Raw genomic sequence first — 19,758 nt, 5'->3', positions numbered from 1 at the left:
CACTACTAAATCTGGATGCTGTCAAAGGCGTTTTGCTGGGGAAAGACGACGACTCCTTCTCCAAGCACTTTGAGATGCCCCTCACAGCTCACTGGGGGGTGGCTGTGCTTGCAAAAGGCAGTTGCGGAATGATGAGGGGGGGAAGGATGAAATTGAGGTTGGGAAGGCTTTGCAAGGAGGGACTGCCCAGGGAAGCAGTCACCATCCCTGGAGGTAGATGCAGTACTTGGGGACATTGGTTAGTATGCAACATCGGTGGCAGGTGGGTGGTTGGAATGGATGATCTTCAAGGTCTTCTCCAACCTTACTGATTCTATGATATCTTCCTGCTGAACATCCCTCTTCTCCACACTGCTTTGAGCTGGGTGACCCTTTTGAACTTTGAGCCTCATCATCTTGCCCCTATAAGTGTTTCTCCTGAGTTGCATCATCCAATGGATGGAAAAAATCACTGTCTGCCTCCCCCTTGGGCATGGTAAAGCTAGCAACACTGTTCGTGCTGCTCAGGCATTGAGAGAGCAGAGAGATAGCCCAGCCCCGTGCAAAGGAATTTCAGTGATTAATTGATTTTGATTTGATTTGATTTTGCAGTGACCTATGCAGAGCCTGATTTCTTTCACTGGGGGTTGGTCGGTGAAGAAGCAAGCCATAAACCAGCAAATTCCATCAGTCTGGTGCTGCTGGTTGCGTTGGTTTGGAAGCTGTAACCCCCAGGGACAACGCTGGGGAGCGTTGGCACGAGGCTGGCTTAAAATGAGGGGAGATCCTGCAATTTTGGAGAATGGCAGAGTGAAGCTGGGATTGAGGGCACAGCCCCCCCTCATACGGCACGCCAACCCACACACTCATACAAATCACAACCCCGCCCCGCACCCCACGTCCCATCCATCGCCACCCACCTCCCTGCAGCCCCGCCCTGGGGCCGGACCGGGGCGGGCTCAGCCGGGAGGTGGGTGCCGGGGGGGGGGGGGGGGGTCGGGTGGTGACATCGCGGTGCCGGAGCTGCGAGCGGTCGGCTCAGCGCGGCGGGACCGGCGAAGAGGCGCACCGAGCCCAGCCCCGCACTACCGCGATGTCCTCCGGACCCCCCTATGTTACAGCCACTGGTTCGGGGCACCGGTGAGCCCTATGGGGCTGCTCCCCCCGCGGACGCTATGCGGATCATGAGCCCCCTGCCCCTCTTTTTACTGCTTCTTTGGGATCTCCTGGACCTGGCACTGGGTGAGTTCCATCACTACTCCCTCTCCCACTCCCCCCCCCTCCCCTCTCCCCTATCACAACGGGATCAGCCCTGTGCCCTGACCCCCAAATAACGGGAACATGCTCTGCTGCGAGTGTGCGGGGGCTCTGGGCTCTGTGCCCCCCCCTCGCGGCTTGGGAAAGGCACTCTGTTATGGGGATGTGGTTCTGGACCCGGTAATAGAACGGTGGTTTTGGATCTGGGAATAGGACAACCTTGATAGGGCAGTGGTTTTGTACTCAGTAGTGGGTTGCCTAGGAATAGGGGACCCGATAATAGGGCAGTGGTTTTGGAGCTGGTAGTAAGGCACCGTGTAATAGGGCAGTGGTTTTGGACCTGGTGATAGGGAGCCTGGTCATAGGGCATCAGTTTTGGACCTCAGATTAGAGCACCTGTTAATAGGTCTTTAGTTTTGGATCTGATAATAGGGCAGTGGTTTTGGATCTGGGCATAGGGCACCCAGTAACAGGGTAGTGGTTTTGGACCTGGTAATAGGGCACCTGGTAATAGGAGAAGCCACTAATAGGGCAACTAGTTTGGATTTGGTAATGGTGTATCAGATACAGACCTGTTAATAGGATGTCTGCTAATAGGATGCTGGATTTGAACCTGTTAATAGGGTACTCGTTAACTGAATGCTAGGCTTGTGTCTGTTAATAAGATCTGTTAATAAGTTGCAAGCAGAGCACCTGGTTTGGACTTGATAATAGGGGAACTCAGTAATAAGGCAACCTGTTTGGACCCAGTAACGGAGCATCTGTTAACAGGGTATCAGTTTTGGACCTGGTATTAGGTCACTCATTAGTGGGATGCTTGGCTTGGACTTGGCAAAAAATGAACCCGCTGATAGGGCAATAGGTTTGGCCCCTTTAATAGGGTACTGAATTTGGACCTGCTAATAAGGCAGGCGTTAATAGGACACCAGTTTTAGACCCATTAGTAGGGCACTTGCAAATAGAACACCCAGTTTTTACTTTTTAATAGGGTTCCCCCTAACAGGGCATTGTTTTTGAACCCATTAATGGGGAGCTAACGGTGTCCTCGTTAATTGGGCACCCGCTAATAGGGTATGCAGGGGTACCCCATAGCCCATTCTCAATATAGTGCATCAGAGCCCTGCCTGCTCTACACAGCTCTGAGTGTTGGGAGGTGAGTAGCGCTGATTGGGCAACTGTTGGGATTTTGCTATTTCTAACACACTTCTTCCTGCACGGAACGCAGCCATCAGCTGCTGCAGGGCACAGGGAGGAGGAACGCTGGCCACGCTCTGTGGGATTGGCACAAAGGGGCCAATTCTTCCCCAGTTTGAAGTGAAGTACCCAATATTATCCTTCGGGGATAGCACAGACCCATCTGCATAGGGCTGAGTTCCTCTTTTAACGTGCTCTTCTACTGTTGATTGATGAAAGTGGGGATGGGTAAGGCTGTGTTTGTGGCGTGTGTTTGGGGGGGGAGGGGGAGGGAGGAAGAGATCAAAGTGGTTTTTTTGTGGGTCAGTGTGGGGCTGTGGGATGAGAAGTGATGTGATAGGATCTGATCATGGCTCATGGATCTGGATTAGTGCTGCCATGAGCTCAGTGTTCAGCTCTTAAAATCCCATTGAAACTTCTCTGTTTTCCTGTATCCTGAGGTAGAGCTGCTTGAAGCATTTCCTCAGTGCTATCACGAAACTCAGTGCTTTCCAAGCAAAAAAGAAATATATCATTGCAAAAAGCCCATCCTGATGCTCTGGCAGTGGATGGCTGCTCCCGAGGTTCAGCGTTGGGCAGATGGCTTTTCCTTGGCTGAGAACATTCTTGGCTGGGGATGCTGCACCCGGGGATCTCCAGCCTTGTTCTTGCCAGGGATGCAGCAGGATCCATCCCTAGGAAGGGGATGCAAAGTCCCATTGCTTTTTCCCCCAGAATGTCTCTCTGAAGTGGTGAATTTTTTTTTTTCTTTAAATGCACTGTCTATAATGCATGGTGTGTTTTCTGTGTTCTCCCTGTGATTTCCCCTATTGCTGCCCCATCTCTGGGGGTGTGATTGAACATCCTATCAGCAGCATGCCCACTCAAGCAAAGCATCCATAGGAGCATCTGTGAGTGCATTTTGGGGCTTTCCATCCATTACTTCTGAATGAAAAGCCCTTTTATTCCCTCAAACGATGCTCCCTGCTTTCTGGATCTGTGTTAGGCCAGCTGTGTCCTTCCCAATACAGCTTTTCCCATTAAAACAAGCTCAATCTCTCCCCTTGGCCAGGAAAAGCGGTATGGGTAAGTGGGTTGAGAGAGCATCAAAATGGAAAGATGAGGGCACGTGCAGGAGGTGAGCGGTCAGATGGTGGCTGGCAATGGCCCCACACCCTTGAGGTGGTGGTTTTTGGAAAGGCACAAAGTTTCATCTGCAAGCAGGGTGATGGCTCCTTGGCAGCTCCAAGCTGTTTGCTGGCCCTCCACTCGTTGCCTGAAATACATTTCCATCATGTGCTCATCAGGTTTCTTTTAACAGGCGAGGAAAATCAGAGCTGTGTTTTGTAAACATGAGAGTTAGCTATGTCAGAGTCTGATCTCGGTGAGATATTGATATAGCCATCATCTGAGCAGGTTTGGGGTAGAAAAGGAGAAAATTCAGTGCTCAGGTGTCTGGGAGTTTGCACGGTGCAGAGAGAGGAGGAGGAGCATCCTTGCACCACGTGCAGCACAACCTGCTCTAATTCACCTACGAGCACACAGCACTGACCTGGAAAAGCAGAACGCGTTCTGTCAGCCTTCCTACTCCTGCTTTCCCATCTTGTATTCAGCTCAGGGTCACCTCCTTTTTATCCTTTCCTCCCCATTTCCATGAATTTCTGCTTCCTGTAAAGCCTCACACTGCCCGAATAAATCCATAAAGCCCTTCTGACAATCCTCCTCACCCTGCTAATTGCCCTTCCCTTCTCCCAATTAGGCCAATTTTGCTATTCCCTTCTCTCTCTCTACCAGCTGTGTTTTGCAGTCCTTCAGAGCTGCCAGCTTCAATCCAGAGTGTTCTTACAAAGCAAGCTTCCTTCCCTCACCCTGCACCTTCCCACGTTAATAGGCAGCTTTGGAGCACAGAGTTATTCCATGCTTCATTTTCCTGCAAAATCCCCATATTTTAAATCCTATTTCTGTGTTCCTCCAGGTGCTGGAGCTCAGTTTTGAGGCAAATCCCTCAAATTCCCCATTCCTTGCTGCTCTGAGCAAGTTCTTAGTGTTGATGGTGCTGCAGTGTTTAACTGTAGGTCTGGCTTATTTCCTCTTTTTTTTTTTCCTTTTTTTTCTTTCTTTTTTTTTTTTTACTAAATTTTGGCTTCTCTAGACTCGCAAAAGTCACAGAGTCAGGGAGCACGTATATTGCATGTCCTAGTTTTGCTTTCAAGACCCACGAGCTAAGCAGCCTTTGCTACATGCAAGATGCTAAATCCTATCTGCAAGGTGGTAAATGATCTTATACGCTACGTGCTAAACACTATATATATAATCGTAGGGTCATTAAGGTTGGAAAAGGCCACTAAGGTCATCTGGCCCAACCGTCAACCCATCTCCACTTAATAATGTCCCTCAATGCACAACATACTCTATTCTGTATGCAACATGCAAAAGCTATATGCAGTACATTATATGCAGAGTGCAAATGTTATATGCAATGCGCTATATGCTGTATCCATTGCAGCCTTCCTGCATGCACCATGGGCTATCTCTGGTACCTTCAAGCCCTTGCAGAGGTCTTCCCTGAGGTTGCATCCAGGCTTCAGCAGCATGCAGGTGCAATTTGGTTCCTGCATTTTTTATGGAGCATCTGGTGTGCATGGGGAGGATGGGCCATTGCTTGGCGCCTACTGTTGTTTTACTTACTGCTTTGGTTCCCCACCCCATTTGCCTGATTTCATTGACTGCAAGTCAGGCACTGGGAAAAAGTCCTTTGAAGGAGCCCCCAAACCTTGTGGTTGTTTTTGTTTTTGTTTCTTGGAAAACTTCCCAGCCTGTAAATCAGCCTGCATAGAGCTGAGCAGGGAGGATGCAGCTGATACGCTGTGTTTGCTCCGTGCCAAGCTGCTCTCTTTGCCCTTTTGTTTGCTTGCTGCCGAGGCACTTGGTGTACTGATGGGCTTGTTTGTAACTAATGGCTGGTGCTTACATTATCTCTCTGGCATTGTTTCTTTCCCTCTTTTCCCCATCTCCTTCCTAAAATAAACAGTCGATCACAGCTTGTTTTCAGTGCAGGGTTCCTACCGACTTTGGGATGGATTCATGGTGCAAGTGCCAAGGGCAGGCAGACGCTTAGCAAAGTGCAGGACCATGACCCACATCCCACTGTGCAGTCACCATCACTGCCAGCTCTATATTTTCCATGGCACAAAGCCTATAATAAACAGAGGATTGGGTAACAAGCAACACCAAGTGCCAGAGAAAAGCAGCAGAAATGGGTAAATGAATAACCTTTGTTAATAGGATCCTGATAACCCCATGACTGTCCATCTGTCTGTCCTCCCATCCACATGTCCATCCATCCATAGAATCATAGAATGGCTTGGGTTGGAAGGGACCTTAAGGATCATCAAGTTCCTACCCCTCTGCCACAGGCAGGGCCACCAACCTCCATATCTGGTACTAGACCAGGCTGCTCAGGGCCCCATCCATCCTGGTCTTGAGCGCCTGCAGGCACGGAGCATCCCCAACCTCTCTGGGCAGCCTGTTCCAGCACCTCAGCACTCCCTCTGTAAAGAACTTACCCCCTGACATCCAATCTAAGTCTTCCCTCCTTGAACTTAAAATCATTCCCCCTTGTTCTATCACTGTCTATCCTTGTAAAAAGATGATTCCCCTCCTGTTTATAATCCCCTTTTAAATAATGGAAAGCTACAATGAGGTCTCATCACAACCTTCTATTCTCCAAGCTGAATGAGTCCAGCTCCCTCGGCCTGTCTTCATAGGGGAGGTGCATCCATCCATTCCTGTGTCCGGTCATGCCTATGTCCATGCCCATGCTCACATCTGCCCATTCCTCCCTGTGTCTGTTCATCCCTTCTCACAACCGTCATTCCCCACCTTCGTCCATCCCCACCCATCCCTACATCCATGCGAGGGAGGTTAGGAGTGGGGAGGGGGGTTTTGCAGCTCTTAGCTGGATCCACAGCCAAGCCAAGGGACTTCTGGCTATCCTTGGCTCCCAGGAGGTTTGGGGCACATTGGGATAAAGATACATTTCCCATTGGGAGGATGCTATGAGTAAGAGGGCCCTTCCAAGCCTCTGGACCACACATTTTGTCTGTTCTGCTGCCAGGAGTAAATCTCCATCTGCAAAACCCTTTTTAGTTGAAAGACAGCATCCTGGAGGGCCGGAGCAGGGATTTTGCTCCTCTCTGCCCAAACCTCTGTATAATTTCCTTTTATATAATGCCTTCAACAATATACTTCAGAGAGGAGGGTGAAGGGATTAGCAGCTGTTATTCCAGCCCCACTCCACCTCCCTGTGCTTGCAGATAAATCCTGCGGCTGCATCCTGTCTGCCCAGGCTGGAGAAATAGGAGCTGGAGCTTCCTCTGCTGGGATGCACCCACTTTACACTTGCACTGATATATTTCTTTGCAAAATATTTGGAGTAACTTCAGTGGCAGGGATGGGCAGGCACAATCTAGGAATGCACCTTGGTGGAGGTTTGCTTTTTCCTGTAGGACCAGAGTGATGGTAGAGATGTGGGACCAAAGAGATGCTTGGTGTGTGGGACCAAAGTGACAGGAGGAATATGGGGTGACTGGAGATACAGTGGTGGTACTCCTGTTGGCTCCTGGGTGTGCTGCTATCAATGGAAATGCTTTTGGGGGGGGGGGGGGGGGGGGTGGATTGCATGGGTAACATGGGATTTGCTGGTGGCAGTGTTGCTTTCTGCAGTACAAAGGCTTATCCCCAAAAGGAGGTTGGATCTTGGTGCTGGCAATACTTGAAAAGAAGAAAATGGAAAGGGCGATGGCTCTGGGAGCTGCTGGCTCTCTGCGGGGAGGGCAAATGGGCTCAAAAAAGCAGGAGAGGGGGAAAAGGCTCCAGCTTATCAGGTATCACCAAAAGCATTGGAATTGCTCTAAATTGGAGGTGTGTTGGGGAGGCTGTTTTGCTCCATGCTGGATGACCAACAGCCTGGATCTGATTGAGCAGATACAGCTAGTTACAACTTATATGCATATAGAGATGAAATACTTTTATGAGTGCCAGCGGAGGTGGCTCTTTTAAAGCTATATTTACATCTCGTTGCGCTATTATTGCTGGGATTGGCTTTTTTTTCTGTCTTTTTAAGGAAATCTTAGGAAAGATTTGATATATGCAAGCTGGCTGGAGATGGATGAGTTTCCTTCTGACGGAGAGAGAATTTACTCTGCTGTAATTATAGCAGCAGCGTGGGAACACGACGGCTCTGAAGGAATCCTGGTTGCCAAATTTAAGCCCTCTGCTTGCAGAAATGTATCTTGTTGATTTTTTTATTTTTATTTTTTGCAGCAGGAAAACACATCTGGGTGACTTTGGGGTAGGAGATGATTTTGCAGGGGCAGGATTTGATCACTGACAGGAGGGTTGCCAATGGTTCTGGGATTTCCCATTGCAGTGGGGCTGCATTCTATCATTTGTTTGCCCAGACCCCCCCCCCCTTCTCCTACCCTCTGATCCGCTAAAAGCTTCCTACTGTGAGAAAACAACCCAACTCTTTAAAATTTAAAAGGCTTATTTAAACAATGTTATCTCTCTTGGAAGGGAGAGAGTATGTTGAATGGTTATATTTAGTACTCGGTGTAGGAGAAAGCAGATGCAGAGAGATTTTTAACATGAGGATGTTAATCACTTATGCCACGTCGCCTGGGAGGTGTGGATATATGGATTTGTATATGGATATGTGCAGCACACCCGTGAGCATGAGGATGGGAGAAGCAGGGGGCAAGAGGCAGCCAGGCAAGAGCTGAGCATCCCTTCTTGATCACTTATTTCCACCCCAAATGCTGGCTGGCTGGAGCCCCAAAAAGGTGCAGGAGAATGGGGATGCTCTGGCCATGCAGGATGTATATGGGATATAGCATAGAGGGCTATGTGGTGCTATATTTCTCCTTTTTCTACCCAAAAGCTGGCTGGATGGTGCCCTCGAGGTGTGGCAGGATGGAGATGCTCTGGTTGTAATGGGATATGTAGGAGATACAGCATAGATAGCTAGATAGGGCTGACTGCAGCATGACCAGCCTGAGCTCCCTCTGCCCCAAAATAGGGCTGGGATGGGAAGGAGAGCATTTACAGCTTGTAAATGGGCTGTTTCACAAATTCTGCTGTCCTCTCCCCGCTGGCAAGCTGTGAGGAAATCCTACCGCATTACTGAGCCTCTATTACCCACCCTCGTGGGAGCACTGAATTAAAGGAAATATTTTATGATCCTACGCTTCGTTATGTTTTATTAAAAGCAAAGCACCGGCTTCCCCTGCCACATTCATCAGATCAGAGGCTCTGTTGTTTTTTTTTTTTTTTTTTCCCCTTCCATCCCAAGTTCTTGCTGCTGTTACTGTTGTTTCTGATGTCACTGGTTTGTGCTCTCCCAGCAGAGGAGGTGGGGGACAATGAGGCAATTGAGGTTTTTTGGGATGCCCCATTTCCAAACAGTCTTGGGGACATGGAGTTGTGATGCAGAAATAAGGCGGTTGGGTTTTTTGGGGGGGTCTCCCATTTCTAGACTGGCTTGGGGGTGCAGAGTCAAGATGCAGAAATAGGGATGGATGTGGGAAAGTGGAAAAAAATGAATGAAGATGGTGGGGGCCTATGGATGGGGGACAGTACATCTTCATGAGCCTTGGGGATACCCCATGGAAAAGGAGCTTGGAAAACCCAGCTCTACTCTATCTCAATGCAGTCAAACTCATGGTGGGAGGACCAACGGAATGTCACAAATCTGGGGGAAAAGAAGACCAAAATGCATACAGCTGCTTAGCAGAGCTGGAAGAAGCAGGATGCCCTATCAGTCTTGCAGATTGACGGCAAAAAGCCGGCCAAATAATGACAGTCAGGCGTATCTGGAAGTAGTCAGGAGACAGAAAGGTATTAATTAGCAGTTATTTCTCAACGGGGCTGAGATGGATAGGGATTAAGGTAACAGCCATGTGCATCCTCTCTGCAGCAGCGGCAACATAACGGTAAATCAGTGTTATGAATCGGTGCTGTAAGAGGGTGATATGTTTTAATCTTATTAGTGGCACGGCATTACTGGGAGAGCAAAGGGATTATTAATCACGGAGTGTAAATTGGGGAGAAGAAAGTGGCTTCAAATTAGCAATCCGGCTTTGTGTGGTGGGTGTTAGAGATGGAGAAGAAAAGAGGCAGATAGAGGATGGGTGAATGGGAGGATGCCGGGGGGTGAGCACGATGCTCAGGCTGTCAGAATTGAAGAGATAAAGCAGCCCAGCTCAAGGCAAAGGGTTGGAGCACTGCTGTTCCTTGTACTGGTGTTGGGCCTGGGATATCGAGGTCAGCCCCTGAGTAGGAAGGTGGTAGAAAAAGGGCTTGGTTGTGTGGGGCTGGGCAGAGGGTGAAGGGATTCCCTGGGGTAATGTATGTAAGACTCTAATCTAGCATATGCAGGTATCCGCCCTACCCAGCCCCATCCACTCTGCCTCTCTCTGTCCTTCTGTCCAAACCTCTACTCCTTCCTCCCTTTCTCTGTTCCTCCATACCCACGTCCTCCTCTCCATTCTTCCCTCCTTTCCTCCCTCCATCCATTCCTTTCTCCTTCAATCCCTCCTGCTACTTCTTCCTCCCTTACTCTGTCCCTCCATCCTTTGGTTCCTCCATCCCTCTCTCCATGCCGCCCTGTATTCTTCTGTTCCTCTCTCCATCCCTCCCTTCTTCCATCCAGCCCTCCCTATATTCCTCTCTCCCTCTCTTCTTCTCTCCTTCCCCCTATTGCGGTGGCTTTGCCTTGCTTTTGGGCTTTTGAAGCACTTCTGCCTGCTACCAGGTTTTATTTCCCTCCTTTCTCTGCTCGAGGTTGTGCCCTTGGTGTATAAGTTCAGAACATGGGGAAAAAAAAAAGAGAATAATAATCCCTTCCCTCTGCTTGGCACAAGCAGAGATTACACATAGTTGGGGAGAAGGGTGGGAGCAGACAGCTCCCATTAATCATCGATCACAAGTCTGGGCTAATTGGATTTGCCTGCAAATAAAGAAAGAAAGAAGTAAATTCATCATCTAGCTCACGGTCACCTGCTCCTACTCAGTCCACAACCTCTCACTGGGACTTTTAACATGGTGGGAAACCCATGGGCAGCACCCAGACTTAAATCCTCATCCTTGCTCTTCAGGAAAATTAATTTTTATTTTCCCCTTCTGTCCACCCTTGAGCTAAAGCTGGAGGAGTAGAAGGTTTTACGGAGGATTGTGGTGTTTCAGATGTCAACATTCAATATTGCACTTATTTATTTTTGAGGAATAGTGCTCGTCTCTAATGATCCCTTGCTGGTGCTCATGTTTCGCTCTACTTTTGCTGGATCTCAGGTGCTTTTGTAAAATGGTGGGTCTTGCTCTCCCCCTTGCAAGATGGGAAACTGAGGCACGGGCGGGACGTGCTCCAAATGCACACTTCCCACTGCTTCCAGATCCACTAATTAACACAGGCTGGGATTATGCTCAAGCCTAGATTAACGAAGTTAGCTATGGTTTCAAATAATTAGCTCCTGGTATGGTAATCCTCACCCCAATGCAGGGCAGAGACCTTCTGCTTCAGCAGAAGCAACTCTAATTTGCACAGAAATAGGGATAAGGCTCCACTGGGGATGCAGCAACTTTCTTCCTAAGTTTTAGCATCTTCATGCAGTGTATCAGCTTCAGTGTGAGGCTCTAACAGACGGAGCTGCTTGCAAGTAATTTGCACTTTTTTTCCCGTAGTGTTGATGGTGTTTCTCAGTGCATTGCATTCAGGATTTGGCTGGGTGGGATTCTGGTAGCAGGATCCTGATCCCTGCCCAGCCCTGGGGGATGCTTGGAGTGGTGACTGCATCTAGATGTTGCATTTTGCTGCTGCAAAATGAGGGAGAAACACAGGTGTGAGAGGTTGGCTGATGGGTATTGATACTGAAAGTAGAGCTTTTTGCTGGAAAAAAGGTAAAAACAACAACAACAAAAACAAAACCAGAACGTTTTCAGTCCTTTGTAGAGAGCTCCAGGATCTCAGTACAGCTCCTGCTCTTGCTATAGTTAATACCGAATTAAACCCCACATCTGCGCTGAGGAGGGGGCGTTTGCTGTGCACTGAATGGGGATTAGCAGATTCCGCCGGTCTCAGCGTGATATTGAATAACTAAAAAGCAAAAGGGGAAGGATGCTTATGTTTGCAGGGCTTCGTGCTCCTGAACGTCACCCAACATTATGCCCAGGGTGTTGGGGAGGCACTGTGCATTACTGCAGAGGGATTTGGGGGGGGCTTTGGGGTGCTTTCAATATGTGGTGCTCCATCAGCAGTTGATCAGGGTGATGTCCTGTTCTCTCAAGGGGTTAGACTGGAAATGCCATGTGAAAATCCCATGGAAATAAATGCATTCACAACTGGTGCAGTGTGCCCAGAAAGCCAATGTATCCTTATCAAGTCAGGTGACATCTCTCACCCATTGCGTTCCCTTCAATTTTGCAAAAATTGAGTTTTTTTAGTTCACATATTGGAAAAAAGTTGGGGTGCAAGCAAGCTGCCTATGGTTTGGAGGAATCTACCCTGAATTGCTCATTTGTGGTTTTTCAAACAGTATGAATGGCAGGTTGCTCCACAAGCAATCAACCCCAATTTGCATATATGCATACATGCAAATGAAGAGCGTGATCTCCATTTAAAAATCAGGGCATTTGGGGCCCTGGCTGACCCATGAGCGCTTTAGGTTTCAGTTTCGGCAATGGTAGAGCCATTGCTCCAAATCGGTGGTGCCTATGTTTCTTGGGGGGGGAGGGATTTTGGCTTTCTCAGGCGCTGTTTTCTTCCTTTCCTGGCCCAAGATGCCATTTAGTCACCGTCCCTGGATGTGTTTAAGAGCCATTTGGATGTGGTGCTCGGAGATATGATTTAGCAGAGGGTTGTTAGAGTTAGGGTACTATGGTTAGGCTGTGGTTGGACTTGATGATCTTTGAGGTCCTTTCCAACCTGAGTGATTCTATGATTAGGACTCTGAAAACTCATCAAAGCACCCATGGTAGCCAAATCCCCTCTAAATGGGGATAAAGGAATGAGAACAATGAGCAATGTCTAATCCTTCTGAAAACCCAAACCCAATGACCCATCACGAGTCACAGCCGCTGATTCCAGCATCATTCCAGCTGTGATAAACCACTTCAGCGCCGCACTAAGACATTATATTTTAATAGCAAAATCAGTAGGATGAAGATGCGGCAGTAAAGCATGCCCCTTCCACCCCAGCATCGTTAGGAGATGAAGGCATGCATCGTTTGCTGGCAGCTTTAGGGCAATGTACTGAGCATGCAGGGGGAGAAATGATAAATAAAATTTAGTGTGCTGGAGTAAATGCTGCTAAACATACTTCACGTCTGCGCAGCTGTGAGAGATAAATATTCTATCTATAATTTATGGGCATGGCTTCCTAGACTGTGCAGGGGGGTCTGGTAGTAGCTAATAAACTACATTGAGAAGACTTAGCAATGCAGCAAATGCAGCCCTGCTTGTAATTTGCATGGGGTGGGAAGACCCATCTTCTCCATATTGTTTGATCTCTTTTGAGTATGATTTATGGGTTTGGGGGCTCGGCGGGTATTTCCAAGTGATTTTGGTTGATTATCTGGTCTTTCTCTATGGGTATGCATGCAGAAAAACTGCTCATTTATGAGTAATGTCAGGCTGTATCATCACAGCTGGTTCTCATCTTCAGCTTTGAGGATATTGAAATATTTCTTAAATGGTTCATATTTCCCATTTGTTTGAGTATGATAACCCCAAAGTCTTGCTGCTCCCACTTATTCCCTGCCTATTTCTCTCTTCCAAGCCTTATTTTTTCATGTTTTCACTCCCAACATCAGAATTTTTCCACTATCTGGAGCATCTCTCATTTTGTAAGGGGTACATTTGTCTTTGCTGTGATTTTCCTCTTTTCAAGGATGCTGTGGGTTGGGATGGGCAGGAGGTGGCCCTTGGCTTTGTGACTGCAGGATTTCCACCATCAATGTCATGTTTTGGAGTTTCTCTCCAACGAAGTGCCTAATTTTATCTAGGGATCTACTGGGCACCCAGATGAAGCATGCAAGGTTATACTGGGTGTTGTAGCAAGGCATGGGCTTGCTCCAGAAAAATGCCAGAGCCACTTTACCAAACTTCCTCAAAACTTTCGTTTTCTTTTTTTCCTCTTTGTTTTGGTGCTGCCACACTCTGGGCTGCACTGCACAAGCTGACCATGCATTCCACTGTCTATGGAGTTAAAAAGAAAAACATAACCTACTCCCAGGAACGACCAATTTCCTGAGGCTTTCACACAAACATCTTGCTTGACAGAGATGTACTACAAGCACTAACTCGATGCCAGGAGTGAAAGGAGCTTTCTCATATTGTGCTCCGGTGAGCTGGAACAGTCAAGACTTGGCTGGAAAATGCGCAACGAAAGACGTTAAAACAGGTTTTGTTTCCCATGCATGAGGGGTGTAGCCACTTGGATGGCTCTGTCCATTGCAAATTTGTTTGGTGGTGACACACTGAGGGTGACAACAGGCTTGTGCAAAGCAGGGCTTTGCATTTGTTTTATTAACTCGTGCTTGGTGATGAATGGATGAGTGGAGAGAGTCAGTAGGATGGGAAAGGGGAGAAAAAAATGAAAAAGCTGGAAGGAGGTGGAGAAGGCAGGAGATGGACAATGGGAAGGGAGAAAGTGGCGCTGCATCTTCCCAAGGTTCCAAAGTCCTAAATCACTCATTGTGTTTGTGTGATCCGTTGTCAAATGGTGCAGCCCAAAGGCCAGGGGGGTGCTGAAGTAGATGGGATGACATCGAGTCCTCATTTAACCTCATTTATAACTGGGAAAGATGGAGGGGGTCTAGCATTGCTTGACGGCTGCTACAACTTGTTTTTCTGTCAGTAAGGTTGAAATAGAGAGGCTGCCCCATGTTTGTGATGGGAGGAGCACCTCTGGCTTTGTCTGGGGCTGTCTGCAGAAATCCAAACCCTTGAGAGACAAGTGGCTTTTTGTTCAGACCCTTCCTTACATGTCCTTGCCTATGCCAAGGTTGTGCTGATGTGGATGAAAATCCACTCAAAACATTTGCAGTGTGTTTTGGGTGTTTTTTTTTTTTTGACCAACACAATCCATTTTAAACCTCAGTCTTCATTTGTCTGCAGCCTGTGCTGTTGTCGCACTGCGCTGGAGCATGGTTATGGGCACTGGTTGGATCTAGTAAGAATGTAAGATGTAAAAATTTTAAAATGGCTGTAGTAGTCATGAGACAACAAAACTGAAGTCTAAAAATTGGCTTTTCTTAAGGTATGTTGGAGTCATTCTTTGAGAAGCCCTTTTGTGATGTGTAGTGTTGGAGATGCACTGCAGTGATGTTTGTGTGCTATGGCACAACATGATATTAGGCTTTACTTGGTGGGGGATTTTAGTTGGCTGGGATATTTTGGGGGGGAAGGAAGCCCAGGATGAAAGAAAGAAAGAGAAAAGAAGCTGTGGGTACTGTTCAGAAGTCCCGTCTCAGTTGGGTTTGAGAAACTGTTGGAAGCTGGTGTTGGAGTTTGGCCTTATACTAGTTGGACTGCGACACTGTGATAAAATCTGACTGGCAAGGCTTGACAAGTGGACACTGGTTTGTAGAGTTTGCAAAGATTTTTATCACAAAATCTGAATTGAAGTGGACCCCTTAGGGCCCGCCTGTCCCCAGCAGCCCTATTGAAGGGTCCCTCCATAACTGATGATGCTAGTGCCCTGCTTTTAGTGGTTCTCTCAGTTAATCTTGATTTAAAAGGGTCAAAAGGCCAAACCAGCCACACTCAATCAATGTATTGATTAAAATTATTGATTAAAATGGTAAAGAGCTAGCAAGACATGAGACACATCCATAGAATGAAGGTAGCTTGGTGTAGGCCTCGATGTGCCTATTGCAACCTATTTCATTAGAGAAAAATACACTATGTATTCTATATGTCTTTTCCCTACACTGCCATAGGATTTAGGTGCTGGTGTGGTCTAGCATCCCCCATGCGGTATAATTAGAGATACAGCTGCAAAGTGCTTCCTCCCTCTTATGCAAATGGGTGAGGTAAGAGGCATCTAATTAAATGTTTGTACTTTAATTCACCGTGGTGTGTAGGAAGATGAATTTTAATTACTGGCTCTTTAATTGTTTGGTCGGCCTGCTAATATCCTATTTACACAGCATTAATACCATTTGCTCTCTGCCAGCAGGGCTCTTCCACGCAGCGGGAGCGAGATTCTCCTTCTGCTCCAGGTGGCCTGGTGACGCCAGGTCTTATGGCTTTATTGCGTGAATAGAAAAAGAAATATAGCATGAAGAATGAACGAAAAATTACAAAATCCAGAGCAAATTTTGGGTGGGTTTGGGGGATATTCTGCCCTGTTGATACTCAGCTTTTGGTTTTCTGTAAGGAAAAAGTGGGAAAGCAAGTGAAACTCATGCACCTTCATGCCTTTAAGAACACAAAAGGGCTCTCCCCCCACCTTTTTCCTTTGCAAAACGACCATCTCCTTTGGATGCCTGATGCTGTCTCAGTCTGTCACATCCGATTTCACTTGTGAATGTTAAACCTGTGTTAAAATACCTTTTTCCTCCATTTCAGAGAGAGAGAAAAAAAAAAAAATCAGTGCAGCAGCTTGCCAGGAGAAAAAGCTCCAGATTCAGAAAAGTATGGCCACTCTGTTTTGGGACAGGTGGGAGTCCTTTGCTGCTTCTTGCCCCTTGCAGCCCTCCTGGGTTAGTAGGAGAGGCAGGAGCCTATTATAATTGTAAATTGCCTGGGAAGCTCATAAATAAGGCATTGCTGGAGCCAGGGAGAGAGGGAAAAAGTATTTTGCTGTGCTCACAGAAATGGGAGCAACTGCTGGTATTTAATCTTTAATGAACAAGATGTTGCCAAGTGCTACAAGTCAGAGCGTGTTTGCTTAATGCTCCTCAGCCCTAGAGTTTGACATCTGTGGCTACAGAGCCTTCAGCCTCACCTTGCACCCTGATGACCTCCCATGTGCCTCCCATCATCTCCCTCCTTTCTTTTGGGGAATGCAATTTCTTAGAATTATTAAGGTTAGATAAGACTGCTAAGTTCATCAAGTCCAACCATCAGCCCATCCTCACCATGTCCACTAACTGTATCCCTCATAGTTTTAGCATCCCAGGTGGTTCCTCTGCAAGGGGCAGAGTGTCTCCTCCATCAGCAAAATCCTGAAATCCTTTCAAATCCTTTGCAAAGAAGAGCTGTGCACTTGGAGGATTTCCCTGTGCTTGCTGCTGCGTGCCAGCAGAAGGAACCCAGGAGGGCAAAATTGCAGAGAAAAATAAAAAGGCAGAAAGAGAGAGCAGGAGCCAGCTGGGCTGGCCTCATGTTAAAAGTCATCGAGAGGTGGGGAGACAAAAGACTGGAAGACACAGGAAAGGCCAAGCCTTGAATGGAGGAAGGGAGACATCAGAGCCGGAGGAAGGGAAAGGGGGTAAAATGATGCAAAGCAGCCGTTAGGTTGCTTTTCCTGAATGCTTTTGGAGGACCTAGGGACATGAGGTGGTGAAGGAAATGGTGTGAATTATGTATAAGCTCTGCTTATCACGGGCTGATTAAAGTGGGGGTGTGTTCGTATCATCTATGTTGGCGCCTGGAGAGTGTCCCTGCTTGGCTGCCCATCCCAACACAGCACCAGAAACAGCACTGCCACCTCAAAATGACCATCCCTATAGGCACAGAAGGGGCAGGTTAAAATGTGGGGGCACGTCCCAAAGAGACAGAACTCATTGTTGATTTGGCATTGGCTTCTCAGGGAACACTGATATTTGAGGAATCGGTAAACATACGGGGAAGGCAAGCTCCAATTAGTGTCTATAAACTCACATTTTCCTTGGATGTAGCTTAAAAGTAATTGGACACACTGTGAAGGGTTTTCTCGACCGGGTGGGGAGCACCGTGGGACACCCCGGAATGCACCAACATCCCTCAACTTCTGCACGCATCGGTGTTTGCACCTCCTCCCTTGCAGCCGTTCTGTAATTGAAAGCGCCGAGCATGTTACAATGTGCTGCTTTTATTAATGTGTCACTCCTGATTTAAAAGGACATTTCACTTATGTCTCCCTTCCCCCTCCCGCTCATAATTTTTTTAAGTGGATGTTGCAAGAATTCCCACTGCTAACTATCAAAAATACCTTTTTTTTTTTTTTTTTTTCCTTCCCCAGGGATGAAATCTAATCAGAGGGCTGCATTTCCATAGGTCAGAATCTAATCAGAAGGTGGCATGGAACATCTTTGGCTATGAAATATGTCTTATTTTAAAAGAGTGAAGGGGAAGGAGAGGAGCACAGGGCTGAGTGCTGCTTTGAGGCTATGGAGGTGCTGGCTGGCCAGACACAAATCCAGTGTTCAGCCCTTTGTAAAATGGTTACAAAAGACTTTCAGGTTCAGCAGTATCTGACATTACTGTTTTCCTCTCCCATACAAATAAAAAAATCCCAAAGAAGAACCAGACCAGGGCTTTCTGCACTGTTTCTGTAGGGGGAGAGTTTCTTCTCTGTTTCTGGGGAGGAAAGGGAAAGATGCAGGTGGGGTTCTGTGTTGAAGCCTGGTAACCTTGTGAGTATGGAAAATGTGCAGTTCTTCCTTTTTCAGGAAAAAAAAAGGCAAACTTTGGACTTAAAATGATGTTCAGACCATACACTTATTTTAGCCCACTTGTTTTTTCAGTGCACCCCTTTCTCTCCCTGCTTTTCAATCTGATTAAAAGTAAAAATGAACTAGAGGCTTGCAAGCGAGGCCAAACCTTGGAATTTGCTTAAAAGCATCCAAGTAGGGAGCGTGTTCTGTGCATTGCAAATTTACTCTGGATTTAGCCTGGGGGAGCCCCTGTGAACCCAAGCAGGGGGGCTGCTGCCTTGGAAACCCTCCTGTCGCCCAATATCGAGACTCCCCCATCAGAGACCTGCATAAAGACGACTCAGTTTGCTTTAATTAAAGCAAACATGTTTGGGTGGGAGCAGAGGAGAAATCTTGCTGCAAGACCTGGGAGACAGGGCAGCAGGATGAGAGCATCACCTTCCCCATAATCACATTCTGGGGAGCAGAAATGCAGAGCAGAGCCCCTCTAGCTAATGGTTGGGCTGAGCACGGGAAGCAAATGACCACAGTTTTGACTGCAAAAAACCTTTCTCTAGCATTTCTCTGCTCTGTCAAAGTATTGGCTGTGACATCTTAGAAAGCTCAACTGTGGCTTGAAGGGATTTTATTGACACAGCCCCGAAATCCTACAGAACTGCACTCAGCTCTTTTCTGCATCTCCTGCACATTCACCCTTCTGGGAAGTCAGAAGTAGATTTGGGAGTGTGCGACTTGGAGGATGGTGACACATGGCAGTTCTCTGCACTTGGAAAGAAAGAAGGGGAGATGAGTGCTGAGATTCATAAGCATCACCACCAACGATGAATGCACCACTAAGAAACCCAATTGGCAGCTAACAGGGATATGCCAACATGGCAGAAGCTCATATCAAGAGTTTATTTCCCTGCCAGCAACAGGTGAAAGAGAGAAGGAATGAGCAAGCCCAAATCCAAGCTGGGAGCAGCATCACAGCACCGCTCTTTCACCAGGAGGGGGCCGGGGTGTTCTGTGGGGATGTGCACCAGACTAGCAGGTTTTGAACGAGGACATCTGGATTTTTGCTTTCTTTTTTTTTTTTTCTTATCAGTGCCTGGCTTTATTTTCCCTGCTCTTTTCCCTCTCCACATGTACCTAGCATTTTGGGGGCTGGCTCCTCTGGGGGACCACGTATCTGCTTCTCCTTGCTGCATGCTCTTTCCCTCTTTTACTGTTTTCCTTCTGGTGGGATTTCACTCTGAAATGGGCATCTGCTGCTGCTTGAGCGTGTGTGTTCTGGCCCTTAGAGCACTAATGCAAGAAATTGAGAGGGGTAGATACCCTCCTGGCACTGCCAAGCCTGAATTATCTGCTCTGATGCTTGGACCTTTGGATGCCGTTGGTCCAACCCTGAAGGAGCAACTCAGCAGTGGCCCAGTTTGGATTTGAGGCTTGGTTTTGAGCAAAGGTAGGGGTGGGAGCTGTGTGGCTGAAGCTTGTAGCTATTGAACTTTTGCAACATATAGAGGGAGACAGCAAAAAAATAATAATTTTGGATTTTTGAAGCCATTTGGGAGATGGAGGTCAGAAATGAGTGTGCAGGGAGTTGGATGGGGATGCTCTGGGTTTGCACTACCATGTGCAATGGTAGTGGGGCTGCAGCCAGTGCAGAGCACGCTGCAATGCGTTTTCACCCTCCGTGCCTCAGTTTACCCACTGAAAAAGACAACTATA

General features: G+C 47.5%; 1 protein-coding gene across 9 annotated transcripts in view; it reads left to right on the top strand.

Annotated features, from left to right (window-relative positions):
* IGSF21 (immunoglobin superfamily member 21) overlaps positions 1-19,758 on the top strand; it is a 94,557-nt gene that overhangs the window by 49,936 nt on the left and 24,863 nt on the right. For 7 of the 9 annotated variants that reach the window (XR_003071567.3, XR_003071566.3, XR_003071568.3 and 4 more), the window contains exon 1: positions 988-1,221. The exons of 1 other annotated variant lie outside the window; for it this stretch is intronic. Coding sequence is in view for 5 of the 8 variants with exons in the window: in XM_040651256.2 (XP_040507190.1) it covers positions 1,092-1,221 (130 nt within the window). In the remaining 3 variants the exon portion in view is untranslated. Of the gene's footprint in view, positions 1-987; positions 1,222-2,459; positions 2,659-19,758 lie in introns of those variants that run through there. One more of the 9 variants, XM_046903212.1, reaches the window with a different exon arrangement.

The sequence above is a fragment of the Gallus gallus genome, chromosome 21, assembly GCF_016699485.2.
Source record: "Gallus gallus isolate bGalGal1 chromosome 21, bGalGal1.mat.broiler.GRCg7b, whole genome shotgun sequence".
Classification (NCBI taxonomy): Eukaryota; Metazoa; Chordata; class Aves; order Galliformes; family Phasianidae; genus Gallus; species Gallus gallus.
The sequence above is the reverse complement of the archived record's forward strand: the minus strand, read 5'-3'. Positions and strand labels throughout refer to the sequence as shown.